Source organism: Pan troglodytes, chromosome 7 (genome assembly GCF_028858775.2).
Source record: "Pan troglodytes isolate AG18354 chromosome 7, NHGRI_mPanTro3-v2.0_pri, whole genome shotgun sequence".
NCBI classification, from domain to species: domain Eukaryota; kingdom Metazoa; phylum Chordata; class Mammalia; order Primates; family Hominidae; genus Pan; species Pan troglodytes.
In genome coordinates, this window is record NC_072405.2 from 20,811,152 (window position 1) to 20,829,937 (window position 18,786).

General features: G+C 40.7%; 1 protein-coding gene and 1 pseudogene across 1 annotated transcript in view; one reads left to right on the plus strand and one right to left on the minus strand.

Moving 5' to 3' along the window:
* Window positions 1-4,849: 4,849 nt before the first annotated feature.
* LOC104008110 (small ribosomal subunit protein eS1-like) lies at window positions 4,850-7,008 on the plus strand (annotated as a pseudogene).
* A 2,221-nt stretch (window positions 7,009-9,229) lies between these two features.
* The window catches only part of LOC129135667 (RNA-binding motif protein, X chromosome-like), a 100,435-nt gene continuing 90,878 nt past the window's right edge, over window positions 9,230-18,786 (minus strand). Inside the window, exon 2 of the mRNA XM_054656562.2 lies at window positions 9,230-10,261. Coding sequence (XP_054512537.2) covers window positions 9,970-10,261 — 292 coding nt within the window. The 3' untranslated portion in view covers window positions 9,230-9,969. The remainder of the gene's footprint in view (window positions 10,262-18,786) is intronic.

An 18,786-nucleotide genomic window follows, 5' to 3' on the forward strand; every position in this document is an offset into this window, starting at 1 on the left:
TTAGAGAACTCAGTGTGGGATGTCTGTAAAGACCAGGTTATTTTATCAGCTCCTGACACCACTTTATAGAAGCTTAGCCAAGACTTGGATTATTTCAGTCTTTCCCATTCCACATTCCATGGACTCTTGAAGAGACATTGATGAAACAGTGCAGCCATGAACCACCCTAACTCAATCCTAGTGGCAGAATCCCCCTTTTACTGCAGAATGAGCTTGTTGCTACAGTGATACTTGAACCCCTTAGATATATTCTGTACTGATTGTATGAAAACATGACCAATGCTTTTGCTTTGTTGTCCCCCAAATTAAACACCTTAATCATGAGAACCCAGATAATTGGATTTAGTGTGACTGATTCCCAACTTTCAGTAAGAGCATAATTAGATTATATTTTTCTCCAGTTCAAATAAAAGAAAATTGACAATAAAATGCTGATCAGTATGTATAGCTCAGGAGGTAGAGCCTGCTTTGAGATGCAGAAGTGTTTGTTTTTTTTAGATCTATATTCTTGAGTAAAGAAAAAATCCATCTCTCTTTCCTAGAGGGGAAGACTTTCAGAGCTGGGCTTGGCAACAGCCTATCAGAGGCTGAATTAAACCAATAGGTACCTCCCTGGAGTGAATAGTGCATTTCTCCTGTTCAGAAGACTGTGCTTTTATGGTGGAGTTTGCTTACTGTCTTGGTCTCCGGATGTGTGTATCTGTGGGTGGATGTCTGCATGTAAATGGCAGTGTATACCTGTGTGGGTGTGTACAAAATTCCCATGTGAATCTCAGCTTTGTGGGGATCTCCAGGTCTTGAGCCCAGCAGAAGCCATTTGAAGAAAAATCACTTGAAAATTAGACAGAAAGAATGGAAACTAAACCCTAGCTCTAAAGGCACCAGGCTGACGAAAAAAAAAAACTCTGGATTTTCTTTGTTTTGGACTCTACCTGCCTCCAAATGACATTTCTGTTTCCTATGCAATGATCAGAATGAAAGAGATCCTGAGCACGAAAGAGCAGATACTGTGTGATTCTGTGTATGTCAGCGTTTCAGCTGTGACACTTCTGACGTTTTGGCTCAGCAATTTCTCTTTTGTATGTGTGGGGGTTTCCTTTGCATTTTAGTATGTTGAGCGGCATCCCTGGATCCCTGGACTCACTGGATGCAGTAACACAACTCTCCCCAAGTAGACACAACCCCCAGTGTCTCCAGATATTGCCTAATGTCCCCAGGGGGCAAGATAGCCCCCAACTGAGAACTGCTGCTTTCATAAAGTACACTGTCAGGTGAAATAGGTGGAGGCTGTTTGTAGTCAGGGGATTGTAGAGATGGAAGAGACCCCAGGAATATCCTGGAAGGGGCTGTAATGTTCTGTTTCTTGAATTGGGTGTCGGTAATATGGATATGTTCAGGTTTTTTTTTTTTTTTTTTTTTTTTTTTTCCGAGGCAGGATCTTGCTCTGTCACCCAGGCTGGAGCACAGTGGCACCGTCATGGCTCACTGCAACCTCTGCCTCCTGGGCTCAGGCAATCTTTCCAGCTCAGCCCTCCCAAGTAGCTGGGACTACAAGCATGTGCCACCACTGTTGCCTAATTATTCATTTATTTTTTGTAGAGAGGTTTGTCTCACTATGTTGCCCATGCTGGTCTCAAGCTCCTGGGCTCAAGCAGTCTGCTCACCTCAGCCTCCCAAAGTGCTGGGATGACAGGCATGAGCCACTGCGTCTGGCCAGTATGTTCAGTTTGTAAGAAAAGCACTGTGTTGGCCTCTTCTATGTGCACATTTCTTTAAGTAATAATTCATTAAAGCCTTTAGAAAAATTGGTCATAATAGGAGTGATTTGTAGAGTGATTGGCATGAAAGCTGATCACCTTAATTTGAACTACTCTGAAATGAGCACCAGGGGCCACCAAGGAGAGCCTTTCAAGGTGTCATAGCCAAGGAGAGGAGTGTGTTGTGTACATCTCTGCATAAAGGATTTGCTGGTTACATGGAAGGATGAAGTCTCCTTCTGAGGACAGAGGCAGCAAGGCAAGTGGAAGCCCAAAGCATTGAGCTTTCCAAATGGACTTTGCTAAAATCTTGTGGATGACTCATGCTCTTAACATACACCCATGTACATATTGTCCATATAAACATTAATTCTGTAACAAGGCTCATACATAAGGGTTTTTTTTTTTTCTTTGGGCCAGTCTTGCTTTATTGCCCTGGCTAGAGTACAGTGGCATAATCTTGACTCACTGCAACCTCCGCCTCCTGGGTTCAAGCAATGCTTGTGGATCAGGCCCCCGAGTAGCTGGCACTACAGGTGCACAACACCATGCCTGGCTAATTTTTGTATTTTCAGTAGAGACGGGGTTTCACCATGTTGACCAGGCTGGTCGCAAACTCCTGACATCAAGTGATCTGCCCACCTCAGCCTCCTAAAGTGTTGGGATTACAGGTGTGAGCCACTGCGCCTGGGCCCACACATAAGGTTTGAGTTGAGATAGAGAAAACTCTGGCAGGACTGAGGGATTGGGCCACTGTCTCTGGGTAATATGCACAATTTCTGGAATCTTCTCTACTTCCAGAGTTCCCACTTTCTATCTGTCTCCTGTTTATTCAACAAATTTGTATCAAACCACAGTGTGTCTAGAACTTGCCAGGTGTGGAGGATAAAAAGATGATTGAGGTCGGGCATGGTGGCTTATGCCTGTAATCCCAGCACTTTGGGAGGCCAAGGCAGGGAGATCACCTGATGTCAGGAGTTTGAGGACAACCTGGCCAACATGATGAAACATCTCTACTAAAAATACAAAAATTAGGCAGACATGGTGGCATGCACATGTAGTCCTAGCTCCTTGGGAAGCTGAGGCAGGAGAATCGCTTGAACCCAAGAGGCAGATGTTGCAGTGAGCTGAGATCACACCGCTGCATTCCAGCCTGGGAGACAGAGCGAGATTCCATGTCAAAAAAAAAGATGACTGAGATACAGACTCCATCAAGGTTGACTCTAACACAAATTAGGTAAGAGCCCAAGGTCTGGCTGGGCAAGCAGCTGGATCGGCTTCATCCTGCAGCCTCTACTAGAATGAAGAACACTTTTTTCTTTATCCATGAAAATGTTTTGTGCTTCATACCTACAGGGGCAATTTGTGTTAATTCTGCAAAATTTGCCGCATAACTCTGCCTGTATTCTTAGCATTTTTCCTTTGAGAGATTTCTCAGTACATTATCTTTGGACTTTGAGGAATTGGAAATTTACTTAGAGTCAAAAACAAGTACTGGAAAGTCAGTCCTTAAGAGTTAAGTTTTCAAAGATAGTGGATAAAATAAAAAATTAGTACAGTCAAGATTATACATGCAAATCCCCTCATCATTCATAAAGTTTAGCAGTCAGTCTTACCGTGGCTCACCAGGTCCAATCCACACTTCTTCCTCCACGATTGGAGCAGAGGGTAATTTTTTTTATGAGCAACTGATGAAGTCATTTAGAGACCATTTGCAGTAGGAGCCCTGTGTACTAGAGACCAATCAATGTGCCCTCATGGCTCCATTTCTGCCTCTCTCCCTCTTTGTTCTTGCCAAGTACCCATAGTTCATTTTCCATAGATTAAAAGAGCCCAAGTTGGGCCTATACCTAGGAGTACAATTGCTGGGTCATTTGGTAACTCTATGTGGAATTGTTTGGGAAGTTTTCAACTGTTTCTCACAGTGGCTACACCATTTTAATTCCCACTAGCAGTGTATGAAGGTTCTAGTTTCTGTGCATCCTCAACACTTGCTATTTTCTGTATTTTTTTGTTTGTTTGTTTTTGAGACGAAGCCTTGCTCTGTCACCCAGGCTGGAGTGCAGTGGCACAATCTTGGCTCACTGCAACTTCTGCCTCCCAGATTCAAGTTACTCTCCTGCCTCAGCCTCCCGAGTAGCTGGGATTATAGGCACCCACCACCATGCCTGGCTAATTTTTGTATTTTTTTAGTAGAGACAGGGTTTCACCATGTTGGCCAGGCTGGTCTCAAACTTCTGGCCTCAGGTGATCCGCCTGCCGCGGTCTCCCAAAGTGCTGGGATTACAGGCATGAACTACCGCACCAGGCCAATTTTCTGTATCTTTGATTCCAGTCATCCTTATGGGTGTGAAGTGGTATCTCATTGTGGTTTTGATTTCTGTTACCCTGATGATGAATTTCATTGAGCATCTTTTCATGTGCTTATTGGCCACTTGTATGTCTTCCTTGAAGATGTGCCATATTTTCATATTCAAAAATGAAAGCACAGGTCCACACAAAAATTTGTACATGAATAATTACAGTAGCATCACTCCTAATAACCCAAAGATGGAATTAATCCAAATGCCCACACCAGATGAAGAGGTACACCGAATGTTGTCTACTCAAATGGTGGAATATTATTTGATCACAAAAAGGAGCAAAGTACATATGCTACAGCATGGATGAACCTTCAAAACAGATGAAAGATCACATTCTACATGATTTCATTCAGATGGTAATCTATAGAAATAGGAAGTCGATTAGTGGTTGCTTAGGGCTGGTAGGGGCATGGGAGGATGGGGGTCTTAGCTAAAGGGTATGAGGTTTCTTTTTGAGGTCATGAAATGTTCTAAAATTGACTGGTAATGTTTCTGTATATCTCTGAATATATTAAAAAACCATTGAAATGTAAAAAATGCAAAGAAAAAACAGCCCAAGTTGCAACTTTATTCAACACTTGATTGGCTTTAAAAATAGATTCCAGGCTGGGCATGGTGGCTCACACCTGAAATCCCAGTGCTTTGGGAGGCTGTGGTGGGAGGATTGCTTGAGGCCAGGAGTTCCAGGCCAGCCTTGGCAACATAGCAAGACCCTGTGTCTACAAAAAAAGAAAAAATAAATATCAGCTGGGTGCAGTAGCTCACACCTGTAATCCCAGCACTTTGGGAAGCTGAGGTGGGCAGATCACCTGACATCAGGAGTTCAAGACCAGCCTGGCCAACATAGTGAAACCCCATCTCTACCAAAAATATAAAATTTAGCCTTTTGGTTCTCTAAGCAGCACTATGGCGTTTGTTAAGAACAAGTGCCTTATGAAAGGTGGCAAAAAGGGAGTTAAGAAGAAAGTAGTTGATCCATTTTCTAAGAAAGATTAGTATGATGTGAAAGCACCTCCTATGTTCAATATAAGAAATATTGGAAAGACTTGGTCACCAGGACCCAAGGAACCCAAATTGCATCTGATGGTCTCAAGGGTCTTGTGTTTGAAGTGAGTCTTGCTGATTTGCAGAATAATGAAATTGCATTTAGAAAATTCAAGCTGATTACTGAAGATGTTCAGGGCAAAAACTGCCTGACTATCTTCTATGGCATGGGTCTTACCTGTGACAAAATATGTTCCATGGCTGAAAAATGTTCAACAATGATTGAAGCTCATGTTGATGTCAAGACTACGATGGTTACTTCTTTCATCTTGTTTTGTGTTGGTTTTACTAAAAAACGCAACAATCAGATATGGAAGACCTCTTATGCTCAGCACCAACAGTCTGCCAAATCCAGAAGAAAATGATGGAAATCATGACCTGAGAGGTGCAGACAAATGACTTGAAAGAAGTGGTCAATAAATTGATTCCACACAACATTAGAAAAGATGTAGAAAAGGCTTGCCAATTTATCCTCTCCATGATGTCTTCATTAGAAAAGTAAAAATGCTGGAAAACCCTGTGTTTCAAAGGCATGGAGATTCGTGGTGAAGGTAGTAGTTCTGGAAAACCCACTTGGGACGAGACACACGCTAAAGTTGAATGAGCTGATGGATATGAACCACCAGCCCAAGAATCTGTTTAAAGTTCAGACTTATAATAGTGGCAAATAAAAAGTCCTACTTGTGAAAAACAAACAATGAACAACAGTGAAAAAAGCAAAATTAGCCTGGTGTGGTGGTGCATGCCTGTGATCCTAGCTACTCAGGAGGCTGAGGCACAAGAATCACTTGAACCCGGAGGCAGAGGTTGCAGTGAGCCAAGATTGCACCATTGCACTCCTGCCTGGGAAACAGAGTGAGATTCTCTCCAAAAAGAAAAAAAAAAAAAAAGGATCTGGGCTTGGTGGCATTCACCTGTAGTCTCAGCTACTCTGAAGGCTGAGGTGGGAGGATGGCTTGAGGGCAGGAGTAATTTGAGGCTGCAGTGAACTATGATTGTGACACTGTACTCCAGCCTGGACTGCAGAGCAAGACCCTGTCTCTTATACATACTTACATACACACACACATGCATACATACCCAGGCTCTACCTCCAGTGATTCTGACTCAGTAGGGTGGGGTATCCCCTAGGGATCCTGCTGTTCAGCCTGGTCTGGGATCCACTTTTCATTGGGAACTGAGACACTGGCTGTGAGCCTTTCTGTCCTGTGACGTAGAGGTCATGGCGACGCAGGTTCAAGCTTAAGGAGAACTGACTGCTTTAGGTATTGTTCTGAACATCATCTCTTACTCTCACAGCAACATCCTTAGAAGGTCGATGTGTCCCCGCTCTACAGATGAGCAACTGAGCTTTCAGAGGAGTTTAGCTTGTTCAAAACTTATTCTTCCTATTGGAAACTTTGTATCCTTTGACCAGTGTCTCCTATCCCCTACCTTTCCTCCACCCTAGCCCCAGATAACCACTGTCCTACTCTCTATTTCTGTGAGTTCAACTTCTTTAGATTCCACATATAATAAAATCATGCAGTATTTGTCTTTCTGTGCCTGGCTTATTTCACTTAACACAATGTCTTTCAGATTCATCTATGTTGTTGAAAATGACAGGATTTCTTTTTTTTTTTAAGGGTTAATAGTATTTCCTTGTGTGTATATAGTACATTTGCTTTATCCTTTCATCCATTGATGGACACTTAGGTTGATTCTATATCTTGGGTATTGTGAATAGTGCTGCAGTGAACATAGGAATGTAGGGATCCCATCGACATATTGATTTCGATTTTTTTTTTTTTTTTTGTCTATACCCAGAATTTGGGTTGCTGGATTATATGCTTTGAAATCAATAGCACAGCAGTGTGACTATAGTCAATAATAATGTATCTTTCAAAATAACTAAGAGGGTACATTTCAAATGTCTCATCATAAAAATTGTCAGTAAATGAGGGGATGGACAAGTTAATTAGTTTGGTCTAATCATCCCACATTGTATACACATATCAAAACATCACATAAATGTGTACAATTATTATTTGTCAATTAAAATAACATTAGTTAAAAAAATAAGTAACTTGTTCAAAGCCCCAGTTGGGATTGATGGAGCCGGGACACGCACCAAGGTTGTTGCTCTCAGGCCCGCAGAGTCCTTGGTCCACGAATGTTGAAGCCCTACCTGAGATTTCTACTGAGATCAGCGTAGGGATTCAATGTCTCAGAATCATCCCATCCTCCAGGGCCCACAAGTCCATGACCGCTGCCTCTACCGCCGACCCTACTGACCTGAAATGTGGCCCCTGCTTTCATTTCCAGGAGCATACAACACTTACACCAAGCATTGATGGGTTTTGTTGACATCATTTGAGATGTGGGGCCATGGAGAGTGGAGAGGGTCCCATGATCCTTGCTTGGTGTTGGCCAACTCATTGACTTCTCTCATTTGACTTCACCCAGCCCATTTCTACTCACCACCTCTGTGATGGATTGCTCTGGGAATTCTGAGCCCTAGTTCCTTTATTTTGCAGATAACCTGCACTCTTCTCTGCAACGAATCCCAAAAGTATGTAGTTGAGCTGACTGCAAGGTGCTTGACACGCAAGAGATTCCACAAATGGGATTTGGCCTCTGGAAAGTGGTGGTAGTTCCAGATTTATGTGGATGTTACTTTGTATTTCCCTATAAAATATATTCTTTAAACTATCAAGCTCTTGGCTCCTGGATGCAGTCCTTTGCTGGTGGCAGTGGGCTGGGTACTGCCTCCGGGGAGAAATGCTGCCCACTTAGAGAAAGAGAAAATGGTTCTCTTTAAGAGGCAGAGGGAGGTTTCCAGTGCCAGTTTGTTTGGAGGCAAAATGGCTGTTGTATTAAAATTGCCCAAACTTGGGCTGGTGCCTTGTGTGTTTAGAGCTCAAAGCCACGATTGTTTTCATCTTTTTTTTTTTTTTTGGTCGGTTTTCCATCCTATTCCTTGGCAGGTTTCTGCTAATAGCTTCAACCTCAAGGGTGCCAATATACAGATACTAATATCACCTACTATGTGTCAGTCTGTAGTGCCTACTATGTGCCAGGTATTGGAGATAATATAATGATGAACAAGATAAACATGGCACTTGGAAAAGAGAGTCTAGTTCCCACTCTCAGCCCACCCCAAAGAGAGGCCAGAATTGGGCTTCCAAAGATCTCAGATGTCCTTGCATCATCTCCCTGAAAAGGGCGGGTGAAGCTTTGGTGTCTGAAGAGAATTTGGCTGGACAATCCCTCAGGTTTGGAACGATGGGAAGGAGCTGCCATCTGTGTTTAAGGTGAGAAGCAGAGGAGTGGCTGGATGTCAGAGGATGCCAAGATGAAGAGAAGGTTTTGTGAGTTCCTATGCATAGTGGAGACCTGTTACAGTGAGGGTCCCTGGGGCTGAGCCTGTGGGTCAGTGGAATGATGCTGTGAGGCAGGTCTTGTTATAGCAGATGGCCCAAAGGATGTTGACGGATCATGAGCAGCTGGAAGAATGGAGAGTTCGGGGGATGTAGTTCCTACCTGGCTTTCCAACAGTGTGTAAGCCCAGAATTCTTACATAAGCCCATGGAGAAGGGAAAGGAATGCTCGTAACGACAAGATTGCATTCTCCACCTGCCAGGCATCCAGGGACTCAGAGTAGATTTAACTGCAGTTACAGAGATAGGAATGTGACATTTCCTAAATTTGGGTGTGCTGGAGCAAAATGGATTCTCTCTCTAGTTTGTGGGGAAGGAGAATGCTAACAGACAAGACTCCAGGTTTTAGCTCTTAAACCTGGTGCCTAGAAATGCATTTTCTACTGAATGCAGACAGAAGCTCCATATAGACGTATTCATCGCTGCATCTCTCATGCCTTGTGTTCTCCTAATTTTCCCTTTTTAACCCACAGAGGAAGAAAGTTCCAGCATCACTTCTGGCCTCTCAAGACTGAGTTAGGTGGCCAGGTGGGGTTATTCATGCCTGTAATCTCATACTGAAGGGTTGGCCTGCCCGTCCACACCTGTGGGTATTTCTAGTCAGGTGGGATGAGAGACAGAAAAGAAATAAGACACAGAGACAAAGTATAGAGAAACAACAGTGAGCCCAGGGAACCGGCGCTCAGCATACCAAGGACCTGCACTGGGACCCGTCTCTGAGTTCCCTCAGTTTTTATTGATTATTATCTTCATTATTTCAGCAAAAGGGAATGTAGTAGGAGGGCAGGGTGATAATAAGGAGAAGGTCAGCAACAAATATGTGAGCAACAGAATCTATGTCATAATGAAGTTCAAGGGAAGGTACTGTGACTGGACAGGCACGTAAGCCAGATTTATGTTTCTCTCCACCCAGACATCTCAGTGGAGTAAAGAATAACAAGGCAGCATTGCCGTAAACATGTCTCGCCTCCCACCATAGGGCAGTTTCTCCCATCTCAGAATTGAACAAATGTACTTTTGGGTGTTATATAGAGACATTCAGTTCCCAGGGGCAGGCAGGAGACAGTGGTCTTCGTCTTTCTCAACTGCAAGAGGCTTTCCTCTTTGACTAATCCACCTCAGCACAGACCCTTTATGGGTGTTGGGCTGGAGGATGGTCAGGTCTTTCTCATCCCACGAGGCCCTATTTCAGACTATCACATTGGGAGAAACCTTGGACAATACCCAGCTTTCAAGGGCAGAGGTCCCTGTGGCTTTCCACAGTGCACTGTGCCCCGGGTTTATTGAGACTAGAGAATGGCGATGACTTTTACTAAATAAACTGCTTGCAAACATTTTGTTAACAACGCACGTCCTGCACAGCCCTACATCCCTTAAACCTTGATTTCATACAACACATGTTTTTGTGAGCTCCAGGTTGGGTCGAAGTGGTTGGGGCAAAGTGGCTGCAGCAAAGCTACAGATTAACAACATCTCAGCAAAGCAATTGTTTAAAGTACAGGTCTTTTTCAAAATGGAGTCTCTTATGTCTTCACTTTCTATGTAGACACAGTAACAGTCTGATCTCTCTTTCTTTTCCCTACATATCTCCCTTTTCGTTTGGACAAAACCACCATCATCATCATGGCCCCTTCTCGCTGGTCGCTGTCTCTCTGGAGCTGCTGGATATACCTGTAGACTAACAATAGAAAAGACAGACATACAAGGATTAATACGAAATTTGCAATAGTGGAATTTCCGGTAGTTTTAACCCAAGTGACAGTGGTCAAGAGGACGGTGTGGGTGCTGCGGCACCCGGGCAGTCTCCCACCTCCTTTGTGTCTTAGTTGCTGTTTCTCATAGTTTTCAGTCTTTCTCCTCACCTGCTGACTCGCGCCTTTTATCTCTTTGTCTCCCTTCTCTTATGGTCTCTCTCTCTCTCTTTTACACTCTCTCTCTCCCCAGTCTCACTTTCTATGTCTGTCTCTGTTCTCTGTCTCTTTTTCTTTCTATTCCTCACCCTGGCTCTCCACATGTGCCATTTTCTTGGTGGATGGCAACTTCATCGGTTCTGATATCACCATTTTGTTCGCCCTGCGAGTCGATGATGCTCGATTGCGGGTTTTCTGTCTCTACGAAGGCACTTTCATTTGCATCTCTGATGGGTTCATTGTAGAACTTCAAATGTCTAGTGGGTATCCAAACAGGAAGCTGATTTTCTCCAGGTGAAACAGAAGCAAAACCTCTCCCCCATGTTATCACTTTACCTATTTCCCACGTTTTGTTTTTGTTGTCTTTCCACCAAATCAGTTTTCCCTCATGTGGGCTATTCTTTTTACCAGTAAAATGTTCTGCAGAAGTAGTGGTCTGATTTCTATGTATGCCTAGAAAATCTAAAGTATAGAGTGTTAGATTAAGTTGCATCTGGGGAGTGTTATACTCCTTACTGTCTTTTTCCTTTTTTTGTTTAACCAATTGAGCTTTGAGTGTTCTAAGCAGGACAGGTAAGATCTGCATCTGGCACAGCCAGCCAGGTCTCCTTACCCTCTGCTTCCCTTTCTGCCTGTGACTGAATGGATATGTCAGGGTCTAGTAGAGGATCCAGGAAGAGGAAGCCTCATTAACTTCTATTCTGCAGCAATTGATGGCCACCCAACTTGAACAGTGAGGTTTTATCACCTCATGTACTAAGACCAGAGATAGCTGATGCCAAGCTTGGCTAAATTAGTAGCTTGAGATATTAGGTTTTTCTTTTGAGGTTTCTATGCTGCTATTGTCTTCTGCTCTTGGTCACAGAGGCTGCCACAATCCGCATGTCAAGTCCTCATGTGGCAATACCCAGAGACAGAAAGGAAGAGGTACAGTGTATTCCTGCATGTTTCTTAAAAAAATATTTTCGATAGAGAATAATTGTACACATTTTGGGGTTCCATGTGAGGTTCTGGTACATGCATGCAATGAGTAATGATCAAATCAGGGTCTTTAGGATATTAATCACCTCAAACATTGATCATTTCTTTGTGTTGGGAATATTTCAAATCTTATTGCTATTTAGAAATACACAGTAAATCTATTTATCAGGATACAAAATCCATGTACACATATCAGTAGCAGTGCTATACACCAACATCTACCAGGCTGAGAATCAAATCAAACCCTTTTATAATAGCTGTAAAAATAAAATACTTAGGAATATACCTAACCAAGGAGGTGAACGACCCCTACAAGGAAAACTACAAAACACTGTTGAAAGAAATCATAGATGACACAAACAAATGGAAACACATTCCATGCTCATGGATGGGTAGACTCAATATTGTGAAAATGACCATACTGCCAAAAGCAGTCTACAAATTCAATGCAATTCCTATCAATGTATCATCATCATTCTTTATAGAACTAGAAAAAAAATGCCAAAATTCATTTGGAACTAAAAGAGTCTGCAAAGCCAAAGCAAAACTAAGCAAAAAGAACCAATCTAGAGGCATCACATTACCCAACTTCAAACTATATTACAAAGCTATAGTCACCAAAACAGCATGGTGCTGGTATAAAAATAGGCACATGACCAATGGGACAGAGTAGAGAACCTAGAAATAAAGCCAAATACTCAACAGCCAACTGATCTTCGACAAAGTAAACAAAAACAAAGTAAGAAAAGTACACCCTATACAACAAATAGTGCTGGGATAATTGGCAAGCCACATGTAGAAGAATAAAACTGGATCCTTATCTCTCACCTTATACAAAAATCAACACAAGATGGATCAAAGACTTAAATCTAAGGTCTGAAACCATAAAAATTCTAGAAGATAACATTGGAAAATGCTTCTACACATTGGCTTAGGGAAAGAGTTTATGACCAAGAATCCAAAAGCAAATGCAACAGAAACAAAGATAAATAGATGGGACTTAATTAAACTAAAAGCCTACTGCACAGCATAGGAAGTAATCAGCAGAGTAAACAGATCACCCACAGAGTGGGAGAAAATTTTCAGAAACTGCATTTGACAAAGGACTAATGTCCAGAATCTACAGGGAACTCTAATCAGCAAGAAAAAAATAATCTCATCAAAAAAATGTGCCAAGGACATAAATAGACAATTCTCAAAAGAAGATATACAAATGGCCAACAAACATATGAAAAAATGCTCAACATCACTAATTACCAGGGAAATGCAAATCAAAACCACAATGCAATACCACGTGTAAAACAAACAAAAAGAGGGCCGGGCGCAGTGGCTCACACCTGTAGTCCTAGCACTTTGGGAGGCCAAGGTGGGTGGATCACAAGGTCAGGAGTTTGAGACCAGCCTGACCAATATGGTGAAACCCAGTCTCTACTGAAAATACAAAAATTACCCGGGCATGGTGGCAGTTGCCTGTAATCCCAGCTACTCAGGAGGCTGAGGCAGGAGAATTGCTTGAACCCGGGAGGCAGAGGTTGCAGTGAGCTGATATGGCACCATTGTACTCCAGCCTGGGCGACAGAGCCAGACTCCATCTCAAAAAAAAAAACAAAAACAAAAAAAGCAAAAATTGATGTTGGCACAGATGTGGTGAAAGAGAACGCTTTTACACTGATGGTGGGAATGTAAGCTAACACCACCACTATGGAAAGCAGTATGGAGATTCCTTAAAGAACTAAAAGTAGATCTATCATTTGATCCAGCAATCCCACTGCTAGGTATTTACCCAGAGGAAAAGAAGTCATTATATGAAAAAGATACTTTTGCACACATGTTTACAGCAGCAAAATTCACAGTTGCAAAACTATAGAACCAGCTCAAATGCCCACCAATGAATTAGTGGATAAAGAAAATGTGTTATATATGTATATATACACCATAGAATACTACTTAGCCTTAAAAAAGAATGAAATGTTGGCATTCATAGCAACCTGGATGGAGTTGGAGAACATTATTCTAAATGAACTAACTCAGGAATGGAAAACCAAACATTGCATGTTCTCACTCGTAAGTGGGAGCTAAGCTATGATGATGCAAACGCACAAGAATGAAACAGTGGACTTTGGGGGCTCAGGGGGAAGGTGGGAGGGGTTGAGAGATAAAACACTATACATTGGGTAAACTGCTTTGGTGATGGGTATGCCAAAATTTCAGAGATCACCACTAAGGAACTTATCCATGTAACCGAATACAACCTGTTCCCTAAAAACTATTGAAATTAAAAATATACATATACAATAAATTGTTATAGTCACTTTCTGTGATAATGAACACTAGATCTTATTCCTTCTATTATATATTTTTATACCCATTAATCAATCTTTTTTCAAACCCCTCCTATTCCCAGCCTCTGGTAACTATCATTCTACTCTTTATCTCCATGATATCAATTTTATATAGCTCCAGGGCACACAAGTGCATAACTACAGCCTCTATCCCTGACCCTACTCACCTGAAACATGGCCCCCTCTTTAATTTCCAGGAGCATAAACTGCTCATATAAGTGAGAACATGCAATAGTTTTCTTTCTGTGCATGGCCTAGTTCACCTAACATTATGACCTTTAATTCCATCCATTTAGCTGAAAATGACAGGATTTCATTCTTCTTTATGGCTGAATACTATTCTATTGTGCGTATATTCCCGTTTTCTTTATCCATTTATCCATTGATTGACACTTAGATTGATTCCATATCTTGGCTATTGTAAATAGTGCTGCAGTAAATATGGGGGTACAGGTATCCCGTTGATACACTGATATCCTTTTTTTTGGATGTATAGCCAGGAGTGGGATTGCTGCATCATATGGTAGATCTGTTCTTAGTTTTTTGAGAAATCTCTGTACTTTTTTTCATAATGGCTGTACCAATTTACATTCCCACCAACAATAAACAATAATTTTCTTTTCTTCACATGCTTGCCAGCATTTGTTGTGCTTTGTCTTTTTAATAATAGCCATTCTAAAAAGTGTGAGATGATATCTCATTGAGGTTTTGATTTGCATTTCCGTGATGATTAGTGATGTTGAATATTTTTTCATAAACTTGGTGATTTGTATATCCTCTTTTGAGAAATGTCTATTTTTTGATAGTTTCTTTTGCTGTGCAGAAGCTCTTCCATTTAATTAGATCCTATTTGTCAATTTTTGCTTTTGTGGCAATTGTGTTTGGCATCTTCACCATGAACTCTTTGCCCATCACTATGTACTGGGTGGTATTGCCTAGGTTGTCTTCCAGCGTTTTTATAGTTATGGGTTTTACATTTAAGTCTGTAGGCCATTTTGAGTTAATTTTTGTGTATGGTGTAAGGGAGGGGTGTTGTCTTTTCACTCTGTTGATTGTTTTATTTGACATGCAGAAGGTACTTAGTTTAATATAATCCCATTCGTCTGCTTTTGTTGCTTGTACTTTTTAAGTGTTAGCCATACAATGCTTGTTCTCCAACGTTTCTCCTGTGTTTACTTCTAGTAGTTTTATACTTGTGGCTGTTACATTTAAGTTTTTAATCTATTTTGAGTTTATTTTTGTAAGTGATGAGAGATAAGGGTCTAGTTTTATTCTTCTGTGTTTGGATATCTAGTTTTCCTGGCACCACTTAATGAAGAGGGTGTCCTTTTTTCAATGTATGTTCTTGACAGCTTTCTTGAAAATCAGTTAGCTGTAGATATGTGGATTTATTTCTGGGTTCTTTAGTCTGTTTCCTTTGTTTTCATGTCTGTTTTAATACCAATACACGCTGTTTTGGTTACTATCGCTTTGCAGTAAGTATATATGTATGTATGTATATATATATATATATATATATATATATTTTTTTTTTTTTTTTTTTTTTTTGAGACGGAGTCTCGCCTTGTCACTCAGGCTGGAGTGCAGTGGTGAAATCTCGGCTCATTGCAAGCTCCGCCTCCCAGGTTCATGCCGTTCTCCTGCCTCAGCCTCCCGAGTAGCTGGGACTACAGGTGCCCACCACCACGCCCGGCTGATTTTTTGGTTTTTTTTTTTTTTTAGTAGAGACGGGGTTTCACCATGTTAGCCAGGATGGTCTCGATCTCCTGACCTCGTGATCCAGCCACCTTGGCCTCCCCAAGTGCTGGGATTACAGGCGTGAGCCACCACGCCCAGCTGCTTTGCAGTATATTTTTAAATCAGGTAGTGTGAGGCTTCTAGCTTTGTTCTTTTTGCTCAGTATTGCTTTGGCTATTTGGGGTCTTCTGTGGTTCCATATGAATTTCAGGGTTTTATTTTTTTCCTGTTTCTGGGAAGAATGTAATTGATAGGGATTATACTGAATCTCTAGATTGCTTCGGGTAGTATGGTCATTTTAACAGTATTAGTTATTCCAACCCACGAGCAAGAGATGCCTTTCCATTTGTTTGTGTCTTCTCAATTTATTTTATCAGTGTTTTGTGGTTTTCATTGTAGAGGTTATTTTTTTCCCCCCATCCTTGGTTAAGTTTATTCCTAGGTATTTTATTTTTGTAGCTATTGTAAATGAATTTCTTCCTTGGTTTCTTTTTTAGCTAGTTTGTTACTGGTATATAGAAACATTACTGATTTTTGTATGTTGATTTTGTGTCCTGAAGCTTTACTGAATTATACATCTGTTTTTTTAAAAAATTTTTATCTTTAATTTTTTGAGATAGAGTCTCGCTCTGTTGCCCAGGCTGGAGTGCAGTGGTGCAATCTTGGCTCACTGCAACCTCCGCCTCTCAGTTTCAAGTGATTCTCCTGCTTCAACCTTCTAAGTAGCTGGGATTACAGGCACCTACCACTAATGCCTGGCTAATTGTATTTTTAATAGAGACAGGATTTCATCATCTTGGCCAGGCTGGTCTCAAACTCCCAACCTCAGGTGATCCGCCCATCTTGGCCTCCCAAAGTGCTGGGATAACAGGCACGAGCTACCATGCCCAGCCTAATTTATCCATTTTAAGAGTATTTTGGTGGAGTCTTCAGGTTTTTCTGTTTACAAGTACAAGATTATGTCATCTGCAAAGTGAGACAATTTGACTTCCTCTTGTCTAGTTTGGATGCCTTTTATTTCTTTATCTTGTCTGATCACTCTGGCTTCGATGTCCCATACTGTGTTGAATAAGAGTGGTGAAAGTGGGCATCCTTGTCTTGTTCCAGTTCTTAGATGAAAAGCTTTTCAATTTTTCCCAGTGAGTATGATGTTAGCTGTAGGTTTGTCATATATACCTTTTCTTAGGTTGAAGTGTTCCTTCTATGCATAATTTGTTGAGAGTTTTCATCATGAAGGAATGGTAAGTTTTACTGAGTGATTTTTCTGCATCTGCTGAGATGATCAGATAGTTTTTGCCTTTCACCTTGTTAATGTGATGTATCACATGTACTGATTTTGTGTATGTTGAGCCATCTTTGCATTCCTGGGATAAATCCCACTTGATCATGGTATATTATCTTTTTCATTCATCATTAGTTTTGGCTTGGTAGTATTATGTTGAGAATTTTTCCATCTGTGTTCATTAGGAATATTGCCCAATAGTTTTCTCTTTTTGTTGTGTCCTTGTCTTGATTGGATATCAGGGTAATGTTGGCCTTATACAATGAGTTAGGAAGAATTCCCTCCTCTTCAATTATTGGGAATAGTTTGAGAACAATTGGTGTTTGTTTTTCTTTATAAACTGTGTAGAAATCAGCATAAAAACGTAGTCTGGAGCTTTCCTCTTTGGGGAGACTTTTTGTTACTGATTCAAACCTGCTATTAATTTTGAGTCTGGTCAGGTTTTCTGTTTCTTCCTAGTTCAATCTTGGTAGGCTGTGTATGTCTGGGAATTTATCCCTTTCCTCTAAGTTTTCCAATTTGTTAGCATATGGTTGTTCATAGTAGCCTCTAATGATCCTTTTTATTTCTTTGGTAAAAGTTGTAATGTCTCCTTTTTCATTTCTGATTGTATTTATTTGGGTCTACTTTCTTTCTTTTTTTTTTTTTTTTTTTTTTTTTTTTGGTTAGCCTTACTAGTGGTTTATCAATTTTGTTTAACTTTTCAATAAACCAACTTTTCTCTTGTTGATTCTTTGCATTTCTTTTTTGTCTCTGTTGCATTTGGTTCTGCTGTTATTTTTCTTTCTTTCTACTACTTGTGTGTTTGGTTTTTTCTTGCTTTTTGAGTTCCTTGAGGTGCATTATTAGGTTGTTTATTTGAGATCCTTCTACTTTTTTGGTGTAGGCATTTATTGCTATAAACTTTCCTCCTAGTACTGCTTTTGCTGTATCCCATAGGTTTTGCATGATGTGTTTCCATTTTCTGTTTAAAAAATTTTTTTTGATTTCCATCTTAATTTCTTCATTGACCCAATGATCATTCAATAGCACATTTAATGTCCATGTATTTGTACAGTTTCCAAATTTCTTCTTGTTATTGATTTCAAGTTTTATTCCGTTGTGGTCTGAGAAGATACTTGATATGATTTTAATGTTTAAAATTTTGTTGAGCCTTGTTTTGTGTCCTAACATATGGTCTATCCTGGAGAATGTTCCGTGTGTTGATGAGATGATGGTGTATTCTGCTGCTGCTGGATGAAATATTCTGAAAATATCTGTTAGGTCCATTTGGTCTAAAGTGAAGCTTAAATCTAACGTTTCTTTGTTGATTTTATGTCTAGATGAACTGTCCAATGCTGACAGTAGGATATTGAAGTTCTCAACTATCATTGTACTGGACTCTATCTCTCCCTGTAGATTTAATATTTGCTATGTGTGTCTGCATGCACTTGTGTTGGTTGCATGCATATTTAGAATTGTTATAATGACCTTCTTTGTCCTTTTTACTATTTTTGACTTAAAGTCTGTTTTATCTGATGCAAGTTTAGCTACTCCTGATTACTTTTGATTTCTGTTTGTGTGGCATATCTTTTTCAATCCCTTCACTTTCAGTCTGCGTGTGTCTTTACAAGTGAAGTGAGTTTCTTGTAGACTTGTTGGGTCATTTTTTTATCCATTAAGCCTGTCTCTATCTTTTAGGTAGGTAATTTAACCCATATTCAAAGTTATTATTGATAGGTGAGGACTTATTCCTGTCATTTTGTTTATTGTTTTCTGGTTATTTTGTATATCCTTTTGATTTGGTTTGGCTGTGTCCCCACTCAGATCTCATCTTGAATTCCCATGTGTTATGGGAGGGACCCAGTGGGAAGTAGTTGAATCATGGGGGCAGGTATTTTCCATGCTATTCTTTTGATAGTGAGTAAGTCTCATGAGATCTGATGGTTTTAAAAGGACGAGTTTCCCTGCT